The sequence below is a fragment of the Cucumis melo genome, chromosome 3 (assembly GCF_025177605.1).
Source record: "Cucumis melo cultivar AY chromosome 3, USDA_Cmelo_AY_1.0, whole genome shotgun sequence".
Taxonomy (NCBI): Eukaryota; Viridiplantae; Streptophyta; class Magnoliopsida; order Cucurbitales; family Cucurbitaceae; genus Cucumis; species Cucumis melo.
Window position 1 is genome coordinate 281,462 of NC_066859.1, and position 27,525 is coordinate 308,986.

The 27,525-nt window shown below is 32.5% G+C and overlaps 3 protein-coding genes across 3 annotated transcripts in view; 2 read left to right on the plus strand and 1 right to left on the minus strand.

Annotated features, from left to right (window-relative positions):
- LOC103485374 (suppressor of mec-8 and unc-52 protein homolog 1) overlaps window positions 1-5,805 on the plus strand; it is a 41,045-nt gene extending 35,240 nt beyond the window's left edge. The window contains exons 14-16 of the mRNA XM_008442929.3: window positions 3,835-3,935; window positions 4,706-4,757; window positions 5,490-5,805. Coding sequence (XP_008441151.1) covers window positions 3,835-3,935; window positions 4,706-4,757; window positions 5,490-5,588 — 252 coding nt within the window. The 3' untranslated portion in view covers window positions 5,589-5,805. The remainder of the gene's footprint in view (window positions 1-3,834; window positions 3,936-4,705; window positions 4,758-5,489) is intronic.
- Window positions 5,806-9,024: 3,219 nt separating this feature from the next.
- On the plus strand, window positions 9,025-10,751 carry LOC103485377 (GDSL esterase/lipase At1g71691-like). Its single transcript, XM_008442931.3, has 4 exons — window positions 9,025-9,549; window positions 9,630-9,751; window positions 9,827-10,066; window positions 10,162-10,751. Exons 1-4 carry the CDS (start codon window positions 9,246-9,248, stop codon window positions 10,630-10,632), a joined length of 1,137 nt encoding a protein of 378 aa, XP_008441153.1. The 5' UTR covers window positions 9,025-9,245; the 3' UTR covers window positions 10,633-10,751.
- A 101-nt stretch (window positions 10,752-10,852) lies between these two features.
- Window positions 10,853-11,995, minus strand: LOC103485376 (glucuronoxylan 4-O-methyltransferase 3-like). The gene has a single exon (XM_008442930.3). The coding sequence runs from the start codon at window positions 11,878-11,880 to the stop codon at window positions 11,017-11,019; it is 864 nt and encodes a 287-aa protein (XP_008441152.1). The 5' UTR covers window positions 11,881-11,995; the 3' UTR covers window positions 10,853-11,016.
- Between the last annotated feature and the right edge of the window lie 15,530 nt (window positions 11,996-27,525).

Below are 27,525 nucleotides of genomic sequence, written 5' to 3' on the forward strand. Positions count from 1 at the left end.
TGGTCAATAAGCAAGATAAAAGTATTAGAAAGTAGATAATGTTCCAATTGTTTTAGAGCACATACAAGGGCATACAGTTCCTGTTCATAGGTACTCCAATTTTGTCTAGAAGTACTTAATTTTTCACTAAAGTACACTAAGGGATGGCCTTCTTGACTAAGGATAGCTCCTATACCTAAACCCGAAGCATCTACTTGGACTTCAAATGATTTATCAAAGTTTGGTAGTTTTAAAACAGGGAGACTAGCTAAAGCTAATTTTAATTGACAGAAGTCTTCTTCGGTTTCACCCCATTGGAAACTGCCTTTTTCTAAACAGTTTGTCATAGGTGCTGCAATAGTGTTGAAGATTTTTATGAACCTTATCTAAAAAGAGGCTAAACCTAAAAAACATTGAATATCTTTTGGAGTTTTTGGTTGTGGGCAAGAACAAATAGAGTCAATCTTTTTAGGATCAATAGAAATATCATTACAACTTATGATAAATCCAAGAAAATGAATATTATAGCACGAAAATTCACATTTTTTAAGGTTAATCTATAAATCATTTTCTTATAAGACTGTAAAAGTAGCTAGATGTGTTTTAGTTGGTCTTCCTTAGAGGAGCTATAGATGAGTATGTCATCAAAGTATACCACAATGAATTGATTCAAAAAAGGTTATAGGATTTGGTTCATTAATCTCATAAAGGTGCTAGGGGCATCAGAGAGACCAAAGGGCATAACTAACCACTCAAACCACCCTTCATTGGTTTTGAAGGCTGTTTTCCACTCACCCCTAGTTTAATTCTAATTTGGTGGTAACCACTCTTAAGATCTACTTTGGAAAAGATAGAAGTCTTACCTAATTGATCAAGGAGGTCAGATAAACGGGGAATGGGAAACCTATATTTGAAAATTCTAAGTCTAGGTTTTGTGGGAAGGGTGAGCTAAGATCACGCTCTGATACCGATTGATGCAGTAATGCAAAGTTTTAGGAATTTTTATGATAATACTTCTGATGATTTTTATTAATGAGAGGGAAGCCTTTTTATATGCTTGAAAATTACAAGATTCGTTGTTAGTTATTTTAGAACTAACTTTAGGATTGGTTTATTTTAGAATTAATTCAAGATACAAGAACTAACTAAGAATAACTAATCTCAAGATATAAGAATGGTAATTCAAGATACTCAAGAATTAGCTAAGAAATATTAAAGAACTTTAAAGAAACATCAAGAAAGGAGGATGTTCTACGTCAATGAAGGACTTGACGGACGTTTGTTTGAAGGAATTGCTAAAGTCCCATTATAGATGAAAAACAACATAAGGTTTTTCTCGCATGTAAAGGAGTAATGAAAACCGGGGAGTAGATGTTGCAGGTCTTCGCAATCAGCCTTACATAAGGATCAAATGGATGGAGAAAGATGATGATTTGGCTGTTGGTGATATATAATTAAATTTGCCTTCAACCACTAGCGTAAACTTTTGGGTGAATTGGTGGTTTAATATGGTATTAGGGCAGGTGGTCCAATGAGGTCCTGTGTTTAAGCCCTTCCATTGTCGTTTTCCTCTCCAACTAAAATTGATTTTCATTTGTTGGATCTTTCAAATGTTTCAAGTTCACAAGTGAGAGGAAGTGTTAGTGATATATAATAAAAATTGCCTTCAACTACTAGTTTAAGTTTTTGGATAAATTGGTGGTTTAATACTAACAACTTTCTTTGAAGTGTTGGAGAACAATTTAAGGAACTGCGTAGCATGATCCAAACAAGAACATTCATTCTTTTTGGACTATTCTCATGTTTTTCATTGAAGAAAAAATTTTAAATTTTCTTTGTCCATATATATTTTCTTTGATTTGTGTGAGTGTCTGGATCAGTTTACACATACCTCGACTAATCTCACATGACAATCCGTTTGATCCTACAACATTTGGTAAAGAAGACGAAGAAGCAACTTGATTGACTTTTCTTTCAGGATTTACAATAACAAGGGATTGAGACTCTTCAACTTACACTGTTTTCTTTGGAATAGCTTGCCTCCAAATTTGAATGATCTTCGGGGGAATTTGACTGAGTTAAATGTTCATTATTTACTTGAGAGATAATCATTTTCTAATAAATTCGGTGAAGGGATACATTTCTCTAAGATCTAGCAAGTCTTCAAGTCTTGATTGCAACCTCTGGTCGAAAGAGGTACTCAAGAACACCTTTAATTCTCCCCCAAGAACAATGAGCCATCAACTTTGCAGTCACCAATTTTTTCTTGAGGTTTAAATCTACGACCTCCATTTTCTTCCTAATCCAAAAGGATTTCTATTCAGTAGCTTTGGAAGGCAATACAATAGCTTGAGATTTTGTTGGTGAGGAAACTACCTCTGCAAAAGATCTTTTAAAGTCGCTATGTTTTCCTTTATTAGTAGTTGCTTGGAGAGCCAACTTTTTCTCGACACTTGAACGGTGTTCTTGGGTGTACACCCAGGCTCTCGCCTAAGGCAAGAGGTGAGGCGATAGGAGGCCATACCACCTTGCAAATGCCCAAGGGAAGCACCCTCGACTAGACGCTCGCCTTTTGCGCCTTTCAGTCACACAGGCGCTCACCTTTCTTCTTTTCAATATCATTCTTCAAGTTTTTTGTTTTTCTTCAAATTTTCTTTTGAAGAATGAAGATTTAGACAAGAAGAATTAAATGAAAACCAAAGAAATGAAGAAGAATAGCAGAAGTAGTAGAAGAAAATGGAAGAAGTCATCTCTTTGCTTAGTAGCCGTCCAACGGTTGCTTATTAAAAATGATGGAAAGGAAGAAAAGGGGTTGGGAAATGATATAAAAGAAGAAAATTGGTCGGAAATCAGAACGGAAGAAGAGATGTTGTGTTCTCTTTTTGTTTTTAAATTTCTTAGAAGAGAATTGAAGGTTTGGTTGCTGAAACTAAAGTAATGTTGGCTGCATGCCAAGCGAACTGCCAAATGCCAAAATTTCTACCCATTACTCAAAGAACTATTTTTACCCATTTAAAAAGCATTTCTGTTTCTATTTCTTTTGTCAAATATTTTTTAGTTTATTTTTTTAATAATTTTGTTGATATCTTAACATTTTAAAAATTTAAGTATTTTTTTAATCCATAACTGTAAAAAAATGTATTCATTATTTTATTAGGTGCGCATTGCTTCAATCGGGCACTTTTTTTATCACCTCTCGCCTTAAGGCGATTAAAGAGCTTGTCGCCTTAAAGTGCGCCTTGCACTTTGAAAACACTGCACTTGAAGAATCTGGAAGACTAGCTGAAACATTATAAACTAAGCCTTCTTGATTTTGGCCTGGAGAGGAAGAAATGAGGCGTGATTTAAACATACCTTTGAATAGGAGCCAACCTTCTTTTCCTCTTCCAAAAGGAATGTGGACATTCTTTCTTTCACCCGAGGAGGGCCATATTACACATTCTATAAACCAATCTTTGGATGAATGGATCTTGGCAAGGTGCACCACACCATGATCGACCCTTGATTTCTTTAGAAACAAAGAATAATGTGGCAAGGCTAATAGATGATTCAAGGATTCTTCAAGCCGCATTCTTGAGGAGAGGAACACTTTGATTTTCCCGCCTAGATCTTCAACAAAAAAAACCCTGACCACCTTTCCAAACGCATAAAAATGTCTTTATCTTCCAACTCTTTACTTCCATGATAACAGCCTCTGGATGAATAACACAATTTTGAATCTGTGTTTTGTATCTCTCAAGGCTGTCCTGTTTTGACAGGAACTTTCCTTGATTACAAGAAACCTTTCTATAGTTCAACTTAATGGGTTTTGACAGCCTTGTGTCATTTTACTAATCATCTCTCTCTTGCATATAGGTTGTCAAGAGCTTCTCATCTGGTAAAAGGGAAGGGGGAGATTTTGTTGCCGCTTGCTTATCACCAAAAGGTGAATGGATATACTGCATTGGTGAAGACAGGTCTGTTTTCTTATGTTATGGATGGATAAAAATAAAGTAATCCAGCTGTGCTGTGTACTTGATTTGTTATGTTTGGTTAAGTGTGAAATTTGTTTTTGGTACTTGATAGCTGATAGGTACTCATACTTAACAATGTTGCAAATTCTTGGTAGTTGGTACCCTTTTCAGTTTCATGTTTGGTGCATATTCTTTTTCGGGGGTGGGCTGTTTATAGGTACTTTACAATGTTGCAAATTATTGTAGTTGATACCCTTATCAGTTTTCACGGTAGTATGGTTGTTTGACCTTTACCGATATGCAATTTCTTCAGTGGCATAAGTACAGCTATATACGAGCTAGTCCAGGTTTAGTACCCCTAGACTATATGATCTAGAATTGTCCCTATAGACGTGGGTAGTTCCGAGGTACTTTACAGTGTTGCAAATTCTTGGTAGTTACCTTTTCACGGAAATGATTGTCTGACCGTACCAAAGTGTATTTCTTCTGTCAATTTTTGGTTAGTGCCCTAGATTATATGATCTTGAATTGCCGTCCTAAATGTGGGTCGTTCATAGGTACTTTACAATGCTGCAAATTCTTGGTAGGTGGTACCCCTTTCACGGAAGTATGATTGTTTGACCTTACTAAACTTTAATTTCTTTGGTGGATTTGCCTAGCTATGTCTATCTAACGATTCTAACCAAGCTTTAGTACCCTAAACTACAAATTATTTTTTAAAAAAATAAATATAATTTTTAATGTTTGATCTTTAATTTGTCTGTCATATGCAGGAATATGTATTGCTTCAGTCACCTATCCGGTAAGCTGGAGCATCTCATGAAGGTATGGGTCTTGAACTCCAATTACTTGGGGTTTCTCTAGGCCGATTCTCAATTGCTATAAATATTTGCTAATGTAAACAACATATTTCCAAGAATATCGAAAGATCGGAACAGATTTTTTATCAATGGCATTTTTAATTAGTTATAGTATTTCATTTAAATATTTGATGAAATCAGAGTTTGCTCGCTAATGTGTAAACTATAAGGAATTAAGTTACTGTACTTTAGGCTGCCCTTTCCGTCAATGATTAGTCTGAAAGTAGTAGAAACTGTCTCGTCCTTGGTTTGTCATATAACTAGATTAGTTTCAATGTCAAGTTGATAGTCTTTACATTTAAAGTTTATCATTGATATGTGATATGAATGGAATAAAAAAGAGCATAGAAGTGATACGCTGCTTTATTCTCTATCCATAATTGTTTGTATTCTCATTCTATCATTTAATATACAATATCAATAGAATAAAAGAGGTTTCTAACTGTAGGTGATATTTGGTTTTGTTTTCTATCCATAATTCTGTCTGCCGTTTAAATATTTTTTAGGTTTGTAACTAATTTACACATATCAGTCTATTATTATTACATATATCATATATGGCTTAAATTGTCACTACAATTGGTTTGGATTGTTAGGCATTCAATTACATGATGGGATGCTAGATTGTTTGAACTCGAATTAAGCCTGAAAAGGGAAAAATTAATGATACAAAATTCTTTTAATTTGTTTCTTCCAGGTTCATGAGAAGGACGTGATAGGCGTGAGTCATCATCCTCATAGAAATCTCGTTGCTACTTATAGTGAAGACAGCACAATGAAATTATGGAAGCCTTGACTCTTTTACCTATGCTATTTTACGTGTAAAACTCAACACTTTTTAAGTTATAATTGTATTCATTTATCTCGTTAGCAACTTAGTTTTCTAGATGGACTTTGGCATTATTTTAAACGATGATAATCCATGTATGGAATCTTGTGATGGTGTTGCGTGCGCATGCCCATCTGTGTAGAGTAAAGATAAAGTGGTAAATCGATTTCTTAGGAGTTGACAACTGCACTCTACTATTCCTCGGTGCATTATTTTGATTATTTTCTTTTTTTTGAAAAGCATTATCTTGAACTTTGAAGTATAACCTTTGAACCTTTTGATCTAAATGTCCTTATTGTCATATTCTGGTGTGGCTAATCACTGGGTGACGTCTAAAAGCTAGAAATTGAAATGAGAGCCAAAGCCAAGTATTTGATGAGTCCTAAGTTATGTGAAGTACTTGGTTACCATAAGAATAGGAAACCAAGGTCTTTTATTCTTATACAAGTGTGGGCACTCTTAATTTAGATGCTTTGGTATTTACTAGGAGCTGCAAAATGTTTCGTTCATCGCACGAGGAATGAATATTACACGAAGTGAACAGCATTGCCTTTATGAGTATGAGTGATCTACAAGATAGTTGTTACCGATATTTGATGTCTTGGTGCCAATTGATTGTAAATGGACAGGGTAAGCATAAGATTTTTTTTTTTTTTTTTCCATTTTATATTTCATCCTTCTAAAGATTTGACAGGCCTATGCATTTTGATGCCCTTGTTGTGCGTAGTAATTTGGGACCGACCATTTCCCACGATAGTCCATTTGGCTTTTAACTTATCTCGTGCTTTGCTAAACGTTCTATTATGTAGTCAATGAAAGTATGAAACTATGGAAAGAAAGTACCGAACTTCGGCCAGACCGAGCATGATTTAGGTAGTGCTGAAAATTCATCAGACGGGCTGGCATTCAAGAAGCTTGATAATTTGAAAAATTCAATCAACCCGCGAGTAGGGTTGAGTTCAAATGAATGCTATGTTTTTGGGTGGGGTTAGTTTTAAGTTCATTTAAAGTTGGTTTTTGGTTGAATTAAACAAGTCTAAGGAAAATTTCTTTTTGATTTAAATCTTATTTTATTTCTAAACTTTGTTTTTATCGTTTTCTATTTTGGTCCTTGAATTTTAAAAAGGAAACAAGCATATTTTGGTCTCTACTATTAAGATTTTATTAATTCTCTTCTAGAAGGATGTTGTAGTTTTTTATATTTGGATGATTAAACTGCCAAATAAGATAGTTTTAATTTTTAGTTAAAAGTTAGATGGTAAATTGACGTTTTATTAGATAACTCAAAATGGTGATTACCATTGTCTTCAAGATTTTGAGCATCACCATTTTTGCATGATTGCATCATTGTCATTTTACTTCACTTGTTCAACTCATATGTTGTATGCAATTCATCCACGTATATATTTTCTAGTGCCTCAAGTTTGTGATTCATTGAGGTGTTTTTTTTCTTTTTTGTTCATCTCAATTTTTTATTCTTTGGGGTTTTGTGATTCATTTTGAGAATATTTATCTGTATTTTTGTAGAGTTTATTTTATATATGTGTTTAGATATCAAAATAAAATTTTAACCATTTTTTCTAGTTTATTTTACCTTCTTATGAATGCTAATACCAATATAACAATATTTTAGGGGCATTTGTAAAAGTATCAAACAAAAATTATGATAATAAGGTTCGTGTCACTATGTTTTCTAAATTGCAAAAGTAACAAAATTAAAAACAGTTAACCCTTTGATTGTTCTTTGATAGTCTTTTAATATATCTAATTACTTGTAATATTTGTCATATTTGTAATATGTAAAAAAATTTGTGGTATAAGCTGTTTTTGTCGTCTGATGAAAATTTTCATTTTTTTTTATTATACTCAATGTCATTCTTCAAATTTGCTTTAAGGTTTTAATTAGAAAAAAAATAATAAAGGGTGAAGAGCCGAAAAAGGATGTGAGAAATTTAAGTTTTAGAGAGAGAAAAAAAGAACAAAATTTATTTTTAATTTGAGTTTATTTGATTCAAGTGTGTTGATTATGTTTATATTGGCATATAAGATCTATATAATAAATTAACAAGGTTTTTAGATTATTAATTGAATTAATATAAGAAATCTATATTTTTCTGTGGATCAAAAGAGGTTTCGGAGGTCAAAAAACGGTCTATTTTAGTATAATGAAAATGGAAAGCTTATCATTCGGACCATTAAAAGGCGAACTTTCGCTTCTCAAATTCTTTGACTTTGTTCGCAAATTTTTTGTACCAAAATTAAATTCGTTAATTCTCCAATTATAGATTTAACGAAATTCTAATAATAAGGATTATTAAATTATTTTTTAAAAGTGCACATTTACTGAAATAGACTAAGTTTATTGATCAACTAACATTTTAACTTTTCTTTTTACTAAACATTCCTGGAGGACTTGAGTTCTATCTTTCCATCATGGCATTGAAATCATCAAATAAACATGTGTGCCCATTTATGAGATCCGGCTTCTCTACTTATGGGATCCACATGATATTTCTGATCCACCCCAAAATAAATAAGACGAAGGAAAGTGGCTAAACTTGTAGTGGGAAAATTTTTTGCTACCTCTTTCTTTCCATGAGTGACATGTGACTCTAATGGTAAATTTTTATTTATGTAATTTTTTACCTGGCTGTCTTAGTTTTAATTCAACGGTTTTTTTAAATTAACAAGTTTTTTTATCATCTTGGATTTATATTTCTATGAAATCTCTTAATTTTAAGAATTGTATCAATTTGATAGTCTAAAAGAATAATTATATAAATTTAAATCCTAAATTTGTATAAATATATCAAATTTTGTCAATTATATTCAGAAAAATTGGTATCTAACTTATAATTATATCAATTGAACTCAGACTTTCATAAGCATATCAATTTATGTTCTTAAAATTCTTTTTAGAATCATTTACGTATTTACTTAAATTTTCCATTTTCTAAACAGTTTATACTTGTTTGAGAATTATTAAGTGAATAATTTTCATTAATAATTCTCAAAAGTACTCAATCTGGATATGAGATTTTATGAGTTTAATTTACTGAAAAAAAATTATAAGTTTTACGTAACAGGATAAAATTTAAAAGAGAATGTAAGGGAATATATAAATTCAGAATTTAAATTTGAAGCAGTTTAGATTTAAATTTGACGCAGTTTATGATTTAAATTTATAAACTATCAAAGTTTAGGGGGGTTTCTGGTACCATTTACGTGACTATCAAAAGTTTAGGGGGTTTCTAACTTTCTCGTAGTAGGATTGAAAATTTTCCGGCCGGTGGACATATTCTTAAGCCATGCACAAGACCAAGCCGCCTAATGCTTTTCCTCCTCATAGTAAATTAGATGGGATCCCCATCCCCCCTAGAGTTGGTTGTTATTTCAGAACAAAAGGGAATTGTGATGGTTGGGAATCGGATATGTTGGTATTGCTGCTGCTTCATTTACTGCGTTGCAAGAGAACAGATGAATACATTTACTAATTACTACCTTCCCAACTACCACACCTTCAATTCACTCTTCCTATTAAAACCACTCTCCTTCACATTCAGTTCAACACTATATCAACCAATTCCCTCCTTATTTTAGCTTTCTCAACAAAGTAGAAGGGTGATGGGTAATGTTAAGGTTTACAGTGTGGCGGTTGTTATGGGGATGGTGTTGTTTGGTGTAAGTCTTGGGCAGTTTGAAGGAGGTGGAAACGGTCCTTTCACACGTGGCGACGGCAGTGGCAGGAGAAGGCCGGAGAATGAGATGGTACCCGCCATGTTCATATTTGGAGACTCTCTTATTGACAATGGAAATAACAACAATCTTCCTTCCTTCGCCAAGGCCAACTATTTCCCCTACGGCATTGATTTCAATGGCGGCCCAACTGGCCGCTTCTCCAATGGCTACACTATGGTCGATGAAATAGGTATGTCATTTTTCAAGCTATAAGCATGCATGTAGAAGTGGATGTATTATAAATTTACATCGCATTGCATATGCATATAGCGGAGCTGCTAGGACTCCCATTAGTCCCAGCCTTCTCTCAAGTTTCTGGACCCCAATCTCTGCATGGAGTCAACTACGCATCCGCGGCTGCAGGCATTCTTGACGTTACGGGAAGAAATTTTGTAAGTATCCACTCGTATTGTAATTATTTGAGAATTCACTATATTGAACATTACACAACTTTGGGATTTCATCAGGTGAGTCGCATACCTTTCAATCAACAAATCAGAAACTTCGAGAACACGCTGGATCAGATTAGTAACAATCTAGGTGCAGCTAGTGTGGGACAATCCATTGGACGGTGCATGTTCTTTGTGGGAATGGGGAGCAACGACTACCTTAACAACTATCTTATGCCCAATTACCCCACTCGAAATCAATATAATGCTCAGCAGTACGCGGATCTGTTGGTCAGCCAGTACGCGCAGCAGCTCACTGTCTGTATCAGTAACTCCAATTTCAATCCTATTAATTAATTTGGCATACTTAATTAATGAATAGCTATTACTATTATTATTGTTATTATGGGCAGAGACTGTACAATCTGGGTGGGAGAAGATTTGTGATAGCAGGGTTGGGGCTGATGGGGTGCATTCCAAGCATCCTGGCACAGAGCCCATCAGGAAGCTGCTCAGAAGAAGTGAACCAACTTGTTCGTCCTTTCAATGTGAATGTGAAGAGCATGATAAACCAGCTGAATAACAACCTTCCAGGAGCAAGATTTAGTTACATTGACATAGAACGCATGTTCCAGGACTTGCTCGTCAACTCTAGATTTTATGGGTTAAGTGTATTGAACAGAGGATGCTGTGGAATTGGGAGGAACAGAGGCCAAATCACATGCCTCCCATTCCAAACGCCCTGTACCAATCGAGATCAATATATCTTTTGGGATGCATTCCATCCCACTGAAGCAGTTAACGTCCTCATGGCTAGGAAGGCTTTTAATGGTGACCAATCCGTTATTTCCCCTTTCAATATCCAGCAGCTAGCCACTCTTTGAACAATTGCCTCTACAATTTTCGTCTTCAACAAAGAATTTGCATCGTTACAAGTTTTGTAATGTCTTTCCTTCCTATGTAATGCAATGCAATGCAAGAATTTACTCAATACTTTCATGCACAGTGATCTAATTATCATGGCTTTCTATAAAAACAAATCTAATAATATTGAATCACCACCAAGTCTAATCAACTTAAGTTGACGGATTAGAGTAAATTAAGTAATATCAATAGTTTAACCGTCCTCACATAAGTGAAAATCAAATCAATATTAATTGGAATGCCGCATGTTCTAATACAAAAAACTTGGGGTTGGTTTTGCATGTAAATATAATGAAAATGGTTTTGTATAAGAAGAAGACGACGGTGATGTGTAAGATGGAAAACTAGGGGCAAAAAGGTGTGTCCGGGCGAGTCCTATGGCTTGGAATGCTGAAGTGCCTTATCCTGCCCTCTTGTTTCCTGAGATATCCCTTACACAGAAAAGCCATGGAGAAATTGTCCTCAACCACTCTGTCCACATCATGAACGAACACATCAGTCTCACCCTCCTGTCTATTCCTAGCCATAAGGCCAGCCGTGTAAATGGCGCTCATTCTTCCAGGTGCCTCATTGAAGTAACCTGTTGGAGCATCCACCATTATCAAGTCCCATTCCATCTCATAAATCTCGCTTGGTAACCCTTTAAGTGCAAGCTCACACTTGCAAAATCTGGGGTCACCCACACTCTTGCACTCTTCTCCCATTCCTATCTTCATCAGCTCATCCGCCTGATGGACCTTGGTGTCGTACTGCACGTGATACGCCTCCAAGTTGGGCAGCCGCTCCTGAATTTGGTCGATCCATGCTTTGTCTTCTTCAAGGAAAACCGTGCGGCCGCCGTGGTTGAGAGCCGTCCACATGAGGCTGTCATGGCCCAATCCGAACACCAAGAAGTTGCAGGGCGACTTAGTTTCCAGGATTCTGGCGGACACAGAGATCTCCTTGAGGGTTTGTTGAGGGGTTATGTTGCTGGTTGCGTAATGAATGAGAGCATTGGCCACAGAAGGAGGGGTTTTTGTGCAAATTGGAAGAGATGGGCATTCTGGTTCGTCGGTCAAAATATGGGTTTGGGTAACAGGGGGTGGATTGTTCTGGGAAGATTGAAAACCTGACCTGATTACTAAGAGAAGGAAAGAAAGAAAGAGGAAGAGAAGGAGAATGAGCTTAAGGTTAATGGAGAGTGGGGGTCTGGTGGCCCTCATGCTCATTGTTTCCAAGTTTCAAATAATGATCGAAGGGTAGCAGAGATCGGAGACATTTATGAGCGTGAGAACATAAAATAGTGGAAGGTCACAAAAGTAGAGTTGAAGCAAAGAAGAGTGGTACTGTTTTGATGTTGACAAGGTGGTTAGGCGGCTGTTGGTTTGGTTTGGTTGAAAGTTTTACAAACAGTTGGTGGACCTGCTGTGGTAGACAGTTTTTTTACTCAATCTTTGTTTCTGTGAATCAATAAAGGGGAAGCTTACGAGTCACGATCTTCCTTCGAAATAACAAAACAAAAAAAAAAAAAAAAGGAATGGTTATAATAGAATGAAACTCAAAATCATTTTATTTGTATTCTGCTAATTGAAAATTAGTAATTAGGAAGACGGGGGGAATAGAAGACGGATGGTTGTTAATTTTGATCTAATATAAATGGAAGACGGAAACGTGGTGTGGTTGGAGATTTGGTGGGAAGAATAATGCGTTTTCTGTTGTCACTTAATAATAAATCAAAATCAATGATCCAAAAAACATATTGTTTTGCTTTGCATCTGCCACTCGCTCTATTCCAGCTCAGGCTGCTACTTTTAACTCATGCTTTGATTTACTGTTCTTTTTATTTTTTTCCAAATGGACCAAATGATCTATTGAATTGAATTACGTCCGTAGATATGTATTATAGAATGAGTTTTTTAAGAATAATAAAAAGAACAAATAAGTCGCTGCACAATTTTGCTATAATAGTAAATAGGGGTCTTTTTTAATAATATAACAAAGCGGTAAGTTATTTACACTCTATAGAACAATTTCATAAACCGAAAAAGTCTATAAGCCCATAATGCGAAATACCAAAAATACTCTGAGAAACGCGCATTTAATCGTTCCGCACGCGACTAACGTTAATAAACGATTATTAGACGGCATCTTGTAGAATAATATACAATTGATACACGATCTTGTAAATTACCAAATACATAAACGATCAACAATAAATGCTAAATGATAACAAAATGTTTTAACGATTACCTTAACGACCACGTAAATTATCTTTAACAATTATCTTATATGTGCATCTGATCACGTTTGAAAATATAAACGACAATCATACACGATTATGTACATTATATAAATGATAAGGTAATAAACAATAAAATATGACGAAAAAGTTTAAGTATACACGATCGTGTAGAGAAATTTCAACGATCGTTTGTATAAGTATAAACGAACATTTATAGAAACTCCAATAACTCGTAATTACAAAAATGTCATCACAATGAAGCGGCTATAAAAAGGTGAAAAAACTTGCTCACACTTTTTTGTTCATCGTCTTCCTCGTCGATCGCTTATATCCTACTAACTACTTCAACAAAACTGTCGCAATCGACGATCTGACTTGCATACAAAAGTTTGAATCTATATTCATTTCAATCTATCTCCATCATCTACATATATCTACCACGATCTATATCGCATACAAAAAGGTCTGAATCTATATTCATTTCGTTCAATCTATATCTATCACGATCTATCCCACATACAAACATGTTTGTTTCTATACTGATTGTATACATTTCATTGAATATAATTTATATTAGTTTTCTTTTTTACAATTAGATGGTAAGCAAGAATAAAAAAGTTTGAGTCTATATTCATTTCGATTTATCTCCATCATCCACATATATCTAGCACGATCTATATCGCATACAAAGAGGCCTTAATCTATATTCATTTCGATCAATCTATATCTATCACGATCTATTGCACATACAAACATGTTTTTTCTATACTGATTGTATATATTTGATTGAATATAATTTATATTAGTCTTCTTTTTTACAAATCGATGGTGAGCAAGAATCAACAAGCACTGTGTAGCAAATCAATAAGGTGTAAAGCAAAGACAGAAGAAAGAAAAATAAAGAAAGAAAAAAGAATAAAGGTAACAAACTAGAATGTGAAAATCTTTCGGTATAGCTTGTATATTTGTGTATCTTTTTCTTTATAGCGCTTTGCATTTGTAAATTTGTTTAAACTTACCCTTGTTTGAAACATACTATTTATTATATCATTCAACAGATGAAACACTATCCAAATGACATTATTATGGAAGATGAACAAAAAAACCTTAGAATTATTGTATACTACAGCTTAGAAATATTGAATCAGATCAAGTCAAAAATAGAAAAAAGAATTCTCTCTCGAGTTTTGACAAACAGTTATTTTGGCCAGTTCCTTAACATTAAAATGGCCAAAATTAATACAAAATTCCTGAATTTTCTATTAAGAAAACAATGTCATACAAAAAAAAACTAATGTCCTTGCTTTCAACTTCAATAGACATATAACCAAATTTGGGCTGAAAGACTTTTGTTTTGTGACTGGACTAAAATGTCACAAATTCCCTAAGTTAAATCTAGGAGAAAAAAAAAGAAAATGGTTTGAAAAATGCGCTTTTCTGTCATGATAACTTTATAACAAGAAGAGATATAGAAAGAACTTTCAAAGCGTTGTGCAACGAGGAAGACCCATTGAAAGAAAAACTAGTTAACCTCTCTATCTTAGAAGCATTTTTAATTCCCAAACAGCAACACAACCACATAAATCTCCTACATTTAGACATATTGGATAATAAAGAAATCTTCAAAAGCTATCCATGGGGGAGGTTATCATACATCCTAACATAAGAGTTCTTGAAAAAAGCATCCTACAGTGACAAGTATGTTGTATACCTTCAAGGCTTTCCCATAGCTTTAGTCTATTGGGCTTTTGAGAAAATACCAAGACTTTTCAATTTAGATGTTGGGTTTGGAAGAAAGCTTGCAACGAAAGGGCCACCAATTGTAACATGGGAATGTTTGGAAACAAGTGACTGGAGGACTTTAAACATCGACATTTTTGAATCTGAGAATATAAGTAAACTTAGAGCATGCTTATATATGTCTATCTAAATAGACAATGAAAGATTTTCTATCAATGTCTATCTTGAATAGATGATGATATAAATCTATCACTGTTTATCAATACCTTTGCTACTACTTTTTCACTAATAATCTAATATTATTTTATTTGTAGTTCTCCATGACACCTCTAGACTCATCAGAAGAAGAGTCTCAAACAATTTTGAAATATTTAAAAATTAATGAGAAACAGGAAAGAAAAGAAAAGGCAGAGCAACAGGAAAAAAAAAGATAAATAAATGGAAAAAAACAATGAAACAAATAAACTTTTAAATGAAATAAGTGAAATCAGAAAAAATCAAGAAAAAATAGAAACAGAACAAATATTATTAAGACAAGGAATAAAAGAAATAAAAAACATGTTGATAATGGTTATGACAAGCTTGAATGTTCCACCACCATCAGCCAAACTTCAACAACAACAAAATGAGAAAGAAATTGCATATACAAAAGTCTTGGAGAAAAATAGACCACCTACTTGTAGCCTTGATCTTCTTGATGATGATGGACAAGTTAGTACAATGGTGAAGTATGCAACAATACATTGCCTTACGGTTATTGCCTTATTCATTATGTACTTTGTTTTGTTTAATGTTTCTCAGTTTCCAAATAAAATAAAACACGATTATTTTATTTCTTTTCTTTTACAGGAAACTATTGTTTTAGAAACACAAAGTAGTTTGAAAATAATAGCAACTACAGAAGTAGAAACACCAAAAACACAAATATTATCGTAGGTTTAACTCTTTTCAAAACAATAAAATATAACTCGTATAGGCAGATATAATTTATTTATCTGGATGTGTTTTCTTCATGATGTCTCTAAACGTTCTTACTTTATGTTCTTCAGATAGATGAAGAAGACGAAAATAACAACAGGTTTATTCATTTAGAAACACCAAAAACGCACGTATTGAGACAGATTTTAATTTGTTTAATGTACAACTGGTTTAACGATCGTTTACATATAACTAAACGATCATTTATATATTTCACACGACTGTTCGTTTAGTTTATAATTCTTTAATTTATATATTTTTTTAATTCTTTGCTACTCAACTGGTTTCATGATCGTATATACATATTTAAAATATCTTTATATTGCACGACTATCTACATTTTCTTACACAATCATTTTGATAGCACATTCTCTTTTTACATTCAGATAATTGAATTTAAAGATGGAGAAGTTGAAAATAAAAGCCAGGAAGACAAAACAAAATGAAGCCAGATTCAATTGGGAAATATTGTAATTGTTGAAGAAAAAAATAGAAAAACAAAGGGAAGAAAATACAAAAGATACAACAAAAGGGAAACAAAAGTTGATTGAAGAAGATGAGTTTAATAATAACGAAACTGAAACTGAAGAAGAAATTGACACTGATAGGAGTCAAGAACCACAAGAAGTTGAAACAAAAGGAAACAAGAGAGAAATTAAAGAAATGCAAAAAGAAAATAATGTTAGTCAACAAAAAAAGACAAAAGTCTCAACACAAAAAGACAGCAGCAAGAGAAACGAAAAAAGAATGTCAACTCAGGAATATATTGATACTGCTCCATCCTTCAATCTACAAATTTCTCAATATTTTAGAGATGATATATAGTGTTTGTAAAGCTTCAAATCTTTAAATTTAACTTTTGAAAATTTCTTTATTTTATACATGAGAAATCTATATTCCATTTCACTCTTTATATCCTAAACTATCTTGTAGAACGTATAAATGGATAAATTACATTTATTACCACGATCGTTTATATTCAACAACGCCATCATTTAATCATATAAATACATAGTCGCTTAAATAATATACTCCACGATCACGTAAATTGTACAACATCATCGTTTAACAACATCTTATAAACGATAGCCTACACGATCATTTAGTCGTAAAACACACCATTTAACATTATATATTTTTTCCATCGTTTAACAATGCGATCACTTACATTTTTTACTGAATTACACGATCGTTTATATATATATATATATATATATATATATATATATATATATATATATATATATATATATATATATATATATATATATATATATATATTTAACAGTAAGGAATGCGAATTTACAGAATAAAACAAAATATTGCCCGCGTATTTACAATGTTGCCCCTTTGGTAAAAACAACTAATATATACATACTTCCTTCTTCGTTTTTCGTCACTTCACAATACACAAACGCACTGATCACTCAGCATTTCGTCTCAAAGATTTCTTATTCCATTTTTCTCTCAATCCATTTTTCTCTTCAACGTCAAAAGGTACTTAGCTGAACTTTTCCTACTATAACGTTATGTTTCGTCTTCTTTATATTTCAAACGTTTCTACTTCTGTCTTGAAAATTATCATTCTGTTCTTAAATTCTTATTTTCAAGCGTTTAGGTTTTCGGATTCGTTTAAACTTCTATTCTACAGATTATTAAATGTTTCAATTTATCACTACTTGTCGATTAACTATATTACGAATGTCTTTCTGTTTGGATTAAACGATCTATTACATCAAGTAAACGATAGTTTAATTTTAGGGTTTATGGTTTAGTATTTTATAAATGATCGTGTACATAACGAAAACATATTATGATCATTATTTTTAAGATGGTTGTACCTAGCGACAAGTATTTTCCTGCCACTGTCTCATGCCAAGTGCACAAGATCGACAGTCTTATTAAGGATAAACTGACCAAGGAATAGCTGCAGATGTTCGACAAAACAATTTTTGGTCCATTGCTGAATGTCAACATGATCTTCAACGGTCAGTTGATCCATCATTTCTTGTGGAGGCAGGTACCTGAAGAAGACAACGCAGATGGAATCTGTTTTTTAGTTTTGGTAAAAAAACGTTTGTTTCACCCAGAAGGAATTCAACAACATAACTGGATTGTGGCCAACAAATATAACATTGGAGAAAGATTATGATAACAAGTGCCTACAAAGCCTTCTATTCGAATCAGAAAACAAAAAAAATAATAACATGCTTGGAAGTTAAGGAAATTTTCAAGAATTTTGAATTTACAAATGATCACGATGCTGTGAAGTGCCTTAGCCGTCTTTATAGAAACTGTGATGGTCGAAAAGGATAAGAAAATACAGTTTGACATGTATATTTTGGGAAGAGTTGATGATGAAGAAGTAATTAAGAGCTTTGATTGGTCGATTTTCTTTTACACTCGTCTGCTCAACAATTTAAAGACAAGCCTAGAAGGGAAAAAGGAAGCATACGAGCTAAAGAAGACAAAAAGTTCCAAAATAGTGGCATACTACAACATCAAAGACTACGTGCTTGCTTTTCAGGTGGTTTTTATTTGTTTATACACTTTAATTAAATGCAAATTAAACATCAAAGTTTAACATATTTGTTTAAATATTTTAGGTGTGGGTTTATGAAGTGAGCACTTGGCCACAAAAAACAGTAAGGGATCAATCCCTAGGATATTGAGATGGAATTGTACACAAGCTCCATCTTACAAAATGCTGCAGAAGAACATATTCGACAAAAAAAATGTAAGTAAAACTTGTCAACGAACATTTAATACAATTACACGATCGTTTACATTTTAACATATACAATTGTTTAGCTTAATGCAATATCGTTTATATTTAATACCATATGTAGTAGCATATTATTTTATAAACGATCATTTATATTAACAATTCTTTGATTAGAACATTGCAGACTGTTGTTAAACCTAAACTGAAGCTATCAACCCAAGAGAAAGCTTTCATGAAGAGTCGAATTCGAGGGGATGATAACATGGAAATGGAGGACGATGAATCCATTCCAGATATTAACAATAGTGATACAAATACTCCTGATCATGCAATGAATAACCAATCATTGGAGCAATTAGACTCATCTCTACAATTTTCACCACGAAGAAACAAAGTCAAACAATGGCTTACCAGTCTGACATGCATCCAATCACCAACAAGAAACGTTGCAGATCAAATAAGTCCAATGAAAAAGAACAACAAAGTCATTTGAAATCCTATAAGAAACTGAAGAACGAATTAAAAGAAGTTCGTAAGGCTTTATCCACACTGACTTCTATAGTCTCTAGGATGGATGACACAATCAGAAAGCAGTCATTGGAGCTGTCTGAAATGAAGCACATGCTGGAGAGATTGATCCAGATAAAATTTGTTTTCAGAAAGTATTTCGTTTATCAGTTGTTTAAATAAACGATCGTTTAACTAAAATATCCAATCGCCTATCATATTTCAATGATCGTTTATCAAAGTTACACGATCGTTTAGATATAATACATCATCATTTACTTTTCTATACACGATCATTTAACAATCCATTATTTTTAATTTTATTTTTATTTGTTTATTAGAATCAAAATCAAAATCAAGGGAATGATCATACTCATCATAATGACAATGATGATCATCAGAATAGAGAAGATGTGATCACCAATGACCAACCATATGTTGAAGAACAACATACTGAACATCAAGAGAAAACCCAAAGGTTAACATTTCATTCATTGTTTACTGCTTTATATTGTTGAAAATTGCTTACATTCTAAATAAGTACCCGTATTTTTTCTGTTTCTCATTTTGTTTAGGCAAAAACAAGAGGAATCAGATAGTGATATTAGCATAGATGGCAGAGATGCAGACTTGCTATTGACCATAAGACATTTATCGGATAATATAAATAGTCAAGGTCAGAAAGGAAAAGACCTGCCAACATGATTACTACCCTTCCACTTATGAGCCAACATCTTCCACTTTGTGAGATACTACTATCATCATGTAGTACTTTCAAACAACCTGCAATAGCTCCATTGGATCAAACTGTACAAATTTATGAAGAGCCACTATCAATTTCAATTGTAAATGAAAAATCTCAATTGGTATGTGTACATAACAACTATGTAGTCCTTTGAATTAATAGTTTGTTTCTTATCTAATATTATGCATTGTAGGAAATACAAAAAAATGATCAAGTAGTTATTTTAGCTGAGATAGAAAAAGAAAATGAACAAGTAACTGAGGATCAAACAATTGAAAATGTGCAGCAATCTACCTCAACTGAAAAATTAGAATCTCGATTGGTATGTATACACAACAAAATGTGTAGTCTTTTAAATCAATAGTTTGTTACTTGTCTAATATCATACATTACAAGAAAAACCAAAACAACAGGTTGAGATTAAAAAAAATGATGAAGCAGTTACTTTGGTTGAAAATGAATCAATAACGGAGAAAGAAAGTTCTACAATTGATTTAGAATCTTTATTGGTATGTATATAAAAGAACTCTGAAGTACTTTGCATCGATCATTATTGTTTTTTATTTTTTCCTTAGTTAACAACATTGTGCATTATAGGAAATAAATGAACAACAAAAACCAATGAAGAGAAGAAAACTACGTAAAATAGCAAATAAAAAGGTGTCTGATCAAGATCAACAAGTTAATCCACCCACAACATCTACTGAGATCATATCAGAACCTAAAATACCTGTCCTAGATGTCGAAATCAGAGATGTAGATAGATATGATTCCATGTGGCAAGTGGATCCAAAATTATGGAAGACATACTTATCGTGGAAAAGATTAAAAAAAACAACTCATGAAGAAAGGAAAGCAATCTCCACATCCAAAAAGAAAGATTTTTTCAAAAAGCTTGAAAAAAATACATGAATACTAGGAAACATAAGTACTCTTTCCAAATTTCATTTTATATATAAAAATACACGATCGAGTACAACAGTCTTTCTCTGACTAAACGATCGTTTATATATATTACACGATCGCTTAGTAAGGGAAATAATATTGTAAACGATCACTTGTATTTTCTAAACGATCGATTCTATTCACTAAATGATCATTTCTATATATTACACGATCGCTTAGTAAGGAAAATAATATTGTAAACGATCACTTGTATTTTCTAAATGATCGCTTCTATTCACTAAACGATCGTTTATATATATTACACGATCGCTTAGTAAATAAATGATCACTTGTAATGCCCCAAAAATTAAGATAATTTTGAAGTTAATTATCTTAATTTTGTTTAATTAGCTTTAATTTATTGGACGTTATTTTGAATTTATTTAATGAGAATTATTTGATTTATGTAGGAATTGAAATTAATTAAATATTTGTTGGATGAATATTTAATTAATTAAAGGTTTTGGCATTTGGTGTTTGTTGAGTTTTTGATTAAGTAAAGTTGTGGATTTTTAGTGTTGTTGAAGTTGAATTTAATAAATAATTATGGATGTTATTTAATTAAATTGTGGGGTGGAAAGTTTGTTGGAGATTTAATAATTATATGTATATGTGCAAATATATATATAATTATTATGTTAAAGGAAAAGATAATTATATTTGTTGAAATATAATTATTTAAGGAAAAGATAATTGTATTTTTGGAGAAAGGATACTTAGGAAGGGAGAAAAGGTAAAATAATTATATTTTGGGAAAATATAATTATTTGTAAAAGGATAATTACTTTGGAGAAAAATAAACAATAATTAATTATTGTGGAAGATAATTAATTATTTTGGAGGAAGATAAATAATAATTAATTATTGTGGAAGATAATTAATTATTTTGGAGAAAGATAAATAATAATTAATTATTGTAGAAGATAATTAATTATTTTGGAGAAAGATAAATAATAATTAATTATTTTGGAAGATAATTAATTATTCTGCAAAAAGATAAATCTTGATTGTGGAGTGAAGTTGTTATGATTGGGTTAAGATAATTTCATGTTGGAAGTTATAAGTGATTTATTGGAAAAGATTTGATTGATTAAATTAATCGAGGATTCAAGTTAATTTGAGATTTTGGAGGAAAAAGTTGGTTTTGGTGGAATTGGATTTTAATTGAGTATGTATGTATGTATGTATGTATATATATATATATATATATATATATATATAATTAATAATTTAGAAAAGTGAAGTTAATTATATTATGGAATATAATTATATTTGTTTGGAAAAAAAAGATAATCTATGAAGAGAGAGATGATTGATTTGATTGGACGAAAAAGATATATATTTATTTACAAGAGAGAATGATGGTTTAAATAAATATATATGTTTATTATAGATTTTGGTGAAAGAAAAATAATAATAATAAAGAAGTATTATTATTATTATTAATGGTTATAAATGTCTAAGATTTTGTACATTAAGGCATTTATTTAAGAAAGACAATGGAAATAAAGATATATGTATATTTTTGGTATTATATATATATATATATATCCTAAAAGGAAAAGGAAAAGGAAATAATAATAATAAATATTATTGTTATTATTTGGGTCTATACATAGCATTGGAATGCTTAAGTTAGAAAGTAAAGGAAAGAGAAAAAGGTTCTTCATCTTCTTCTCTAAGATAACTTTCTGTTGTTGCCGCCTCACCAGTTGAAGTTAAGTTTGGTTTCTTTGGAAGCTTGAGGATTTAAAGTGATGAATTTTTCCATCAATGATAAGAGGATTTTTCAACCTCCATCTGAGTAACCTTGGTAAGCCAATGAAATTAAATTAATATTTTATTAATTTAATTTTGGATATATTTGAGGGTTTCTTTAAAGGTTCAATTGGCTATTTTTTAAGATTTAAATCTTGAATTTTTCCAATCAAGGTTGAATTGGTTTCAACCTCAATTTTTAAAAAGTTAATTAAGTTGGGAGAATTTTTGGATGTTAGCCAATTGCTAATTTCATTAATTAAGATACTAAGTTTTCCTTTTATGATTAGAATTAAGTTAAGTGGAGAATTTTTACTATCAGATAGGGAGTACCTTGTTTGGCTAAAATCTCCAGGTAAGAGATTCTCCTACTAGACCTTCGAACTGAATTTAAGAGACCGCATGTAATTATGATTATGCATTGATGGTAGCTAAAATGCATAACTTGATGCTATTGATAATGACTGTCATTATATTGATTGATGATGATGACTGAGGTTATGTTAATGACCGGTAGTATGTTGTTGACGATTGTTGATGATTGTTGATGCATGATATATTAATTACATGATTAAGGACGTTAAGATTAATACTCATGCCATGTTATGATGTTATGTTATGCTACATGCTATGGATAAGGTGTTCTATTAACTTTGTCTATTAGAGTCGTACCTACATGGGTATCCTTCGGGATCACCACCTTTTTAGGACTGCGTAGTCCAACGGAACCGCGAGTCTGGCATTGACATAGACATGATTCAAGTGATTCGACGAGATCGCTTGCGACCCGATTGTCTTAGTGTTTCCTCCGGGTACACTAAAGACCAAATTGTCCTAGGTGTTCCTTCGGGTTCACCGAAGACCAGATATGTTCTTTCGGGATCACATGTTGCACGTGTTCGGGAACGTGCCAGTTCTTGGGTACCACTTTTGAGGGCTCTAATGGGAAGTTAACAGACACCTAGCGGGACTAATAGTAGGTCCCTTACTGAGTATATGTTTATACTCACTCTTTCTATGTTTAATATTTCAGGCGAAGGTAACGGTAGAGGAAAGCTGGCGAGCGACAGAGAAGGATCCGTGACATGCCATATGGGGACTCAGTTTTGCTTCCGCGTCTATGTTTCAGTGTTTTAATATTCTGTTTTTAATGAAAATTTAGTTTCCTTCCTTTAAAGAAAGTGTCTCATGTTATTGTTTCTTTTTAGTAACGAACTCAACTTAGTATAAAAAGTTGGGTCGTTACATCAGTTGTATTTTCTAAACGATCGTTTATACTCTCGAGTCTATTCACTAAATGATCGCTTAATTTTTTTTGTAGACCATGGATTTGCTATTGTCCCACTTGCTGAATAAAATGTTGCATATCAAGCAACTTTGCAAGTATACTTTTAGAGTAATAGATTTCGCGTTTATAGTAAGTTGTTATTCTTTTTTTTTTTTTGTATAGAAGTTAAACTGTATAATTATATTTTGACTAATTTTTTTTACTTGTTCTTCAAGACTGGAATCAATAAACCACACTGCATAATTTGACAACGACTCTTTGATACTCATATGTTGACAATAGACAATAAGAAAGCTGAATGGACAAACGCAACAACACACTTAAATCTATGGACAGAAGAATATTTGGAACACTATTTTAATACAGCTCTTGGTGATTTCCAAGATAAACATGGGTGGTAGATGCCAACTATGTGATTGACTGCATCAACATAAGAGAACACTGGTTCGCTATTGCAGCTGATATGAGGAAATGCAAGATCTACGTGTTCGACTCAATGCTAAATTATGTTAAGAAGAAACTTGTTGGATGAAGCTCTTCAAATGCCTATACGATGCATCCCCTCACTTACAATTGCAATTGGAATGAACCTTCATTCAAAACGTTTCAAATATAGCCCTTGGTCAGTAGTCAGATCGAATACCACATTACAAAAAGAGCGTTAATTGGATTGTGGCATTTTCTGTTCAAAATTTATTGAATGCCTTGTAACAAATGCTGACCATGATTGCCTAGCTGTGGAAAACATGAAACTGTTTAGACAACAGTATGTACTGGAACTTTGGGCAAATAAATACTTTTGGTAAATAAATATATTTGGTTCTTTTACTTTTGAGTGAATGTTTGTATTCATTTAGATAGATATCACAAAATAATTGTATAAAAATATAAAAAATTCACAAACAGTGGCTGACGAGTCTGAAATGCATCCAATCACCAAGAAGAAACATTTCAGATCAAAGAAGTCCAATGACAAAGAAGAACAAAGTCATTCAAAATCCTACAAGAAACTGAAGAAGGAAATAAAAGAAGTTCGTAAGGATTTATCCACACTGACTTCTATAGTCTGTAGGATGGATGACACAATCACAAAGCAGTCATTGGAGCTGTATGAAATGAAGCAGATGCTGGAGAGATTGGTCCAGGTAAAATTTGTTTTCATAATACATTAGTTACACGATCGTATAACTTTGATAGACGATCGTTTATCAAAGTTACTCGATCGTTTAACTTTGATAGACGATTGTTTATCAAAGTTACGCGATCGTTTACTTTTATATACACGATGGTTTAACAATACATTATTTTTTTAATTTTATGTTCGTTTTTATTTGTTTATTAGAATCAAACTGAAAATCAAGGGAATGATCATACTGATTAGAATGACAATGAGTATGTCGTTCAAGAACAACATACTGAACAACAACCTATTGAAGAACAACATACTGAACATCAAGAGGAAACCCAAAGGTTAATATTTCATTCAATGTTTACTAGTTTATAAATACCTAACAATTGTATTTTTTTTCTTATTCTCATGTTTTTTTTTCATTTTGTTTAGGGAACATCAACAGAAATGTGGTAGTGATATAAGCATAGACGGAAGGGATGCAGACTTGCTAATGACTATAAGAGATTATATCGGATAGTCTAAGTCATAAAATTCAGAAATAAACAGACCTGCCACAAATGATTACTACCCTTCCATTTGTGAGCCAACCTCTTGCACTTTGTGAATTGGCTCCATTGGATCAAACTGTACAAATTGTAAATGAAGAATCTCAACTGGTATGTATACACAACAAATTTGTAGTCGTTTGAATTAATAGTTTGTTACTTGTTTAATACGATTACATTGCAGGAAACAACAAAAAAACAGGTTAAGATTCAAAAAAAATGATGAAGCAGTTACTTTGGTTGAAAAAGAACCAGTAACTGTGCCTGATAAAGATGAACAAGAAAAACCAATAAAGAGAAGAAAACTATGTAAAATAGAAAATAAAAAGGTGCAAGATGAAGATTAACAAGGTAATTCACCCACAACATCTGCTCAGATCATATCAGAATCTACAACACCTGTCCCAGATGTCGAAATCAGAGAAGTAGATAGATATAATCCGATGTGGCAAGTGGATCCAAAATTATGGAAGGAATACTTACAATGGAAAAGATCAAGAAAAACAACCCATGAACAAAGGAAAGTAGTCTTCACAACCAGAAAGAAAGACTTTTTCAGACAACTTGAAGAAAACACATGGGTACATGGAGACGTAAGTACTCTTCCCAAACGATCACTTCTATTAACTAAACGATCGGTTCTATTAACTAAACGATCGCTTCTATTAACTAAACGATCGTTAAGTTAATATTACACGATCGCTTAGTAAGTAAACGATCACATGTACATTTCTTAAGCGATCTCTTATACTCTCCTTTCATTCACTAAACGATCGTTTATTTTTTCTTTGTAGACATTGGATTTGCTATTATCCCACCTTCAGAATAAAATGTTGCATCTGAAGCACCTTTGCAAACGTTCTTTTAGAATATTACATTCATCGTTTATAGTAAGTTGTTATTCTTTAATTTTTTTTTGAAGTTAAACTGCATCATTATATTCTGACTAATATTTTTGACTTGTTCTTCAAGCTTGGAATCAATAAACCAGACTGCATTGTTTGGAACCATATTTTCGATACTCATCTGGTGACACCAGATAATAAGAAAGCTGAATGGAAAGACCCAACAGCACACCTAACTATATGGACAGAAAAAGATGTGGAATACTATTTCGACACTGCTGTTGGTGATTACAACCAAATACCACGGTGGGGAGATGTCAACTACGTGATTAGCTGCATCAACATAAAAGAACACTGGTTGGCTATTGCAGCTGATATGAGAAAATGCAAGATCTACGTGTTCGACTCAATGCCAAATTATGTTGAGCAGAAACTTGTTGATGAAGCTCTTCAAATGTCTGCATGATGCATCCCCTTACTCGCGATTGCAATTGGAGTCAACCTCCATTCAGATAATTTCACATATGGCCCTTGGCCAATATGCAGATCGAAGGCCACATTACAGAAAGGGCATTCATTGGATTGTGGAATTTTCTGTTCTAAATTTGTTGAATGTCTTGTAACTGGTAGTGACCTTGGTTGTCTAACTGTGCCAAACATGAAACTGTTTAGACAACAATATGTGCTGAAACTTTGGGCCAATAAATACTTTTGCTAAATAAAAAATATATATTTCGTTCTTGTACTTTTGAGTTAATATTTATATTCGTTTATATTATTTTTTTATGTAATTTTTATAGAGAGAATAACATATTATAATTTTAAACTTTGTTATAAAATAAATACTTTGTGATATTTTCAATTAAACACGGCCAAAATTGAGAAAGAATATTTGAGTTAATATTTTTTTATTCGTTTAGATACATATCACAAAATATTCGTGTAGAGAAATACTCATCGCGCACATATGTTTAAGCGATCGTTTAGTAAAGTCTAAACGATCGTTTAGTAAAGTCTAAACGATCGTTTAGTAAAGTCTAAACGATCGTTTAGTAAAGTATAAACGATCTTCTTAATAAAGAATGTCTAAACGATCTTCTTAATAAACGATGTCTTAACGATCTTCTTAAAATCATAAAAAAAATTAAGCGATCGTTTAGCTACAAGTAGTTTTGCAACACATAGAATAATCGATACTACTAATTGAAATGCCAATTGATACTAATTGAAATGCAACATAGAGAATAATCGAACAGCCAATTGATACTTGTGATTTATGTAAATATTTTAATACATAGGAGTGTTGGTCCATAATTGAAATGCTAATTGTTTTCTAAAGTAGGACATGTTTTCTTGACATAATGTATCTAAACCAACACCAGCAGCTATGTACTCAAAATACTTAATTGTGAATACGCCACAAT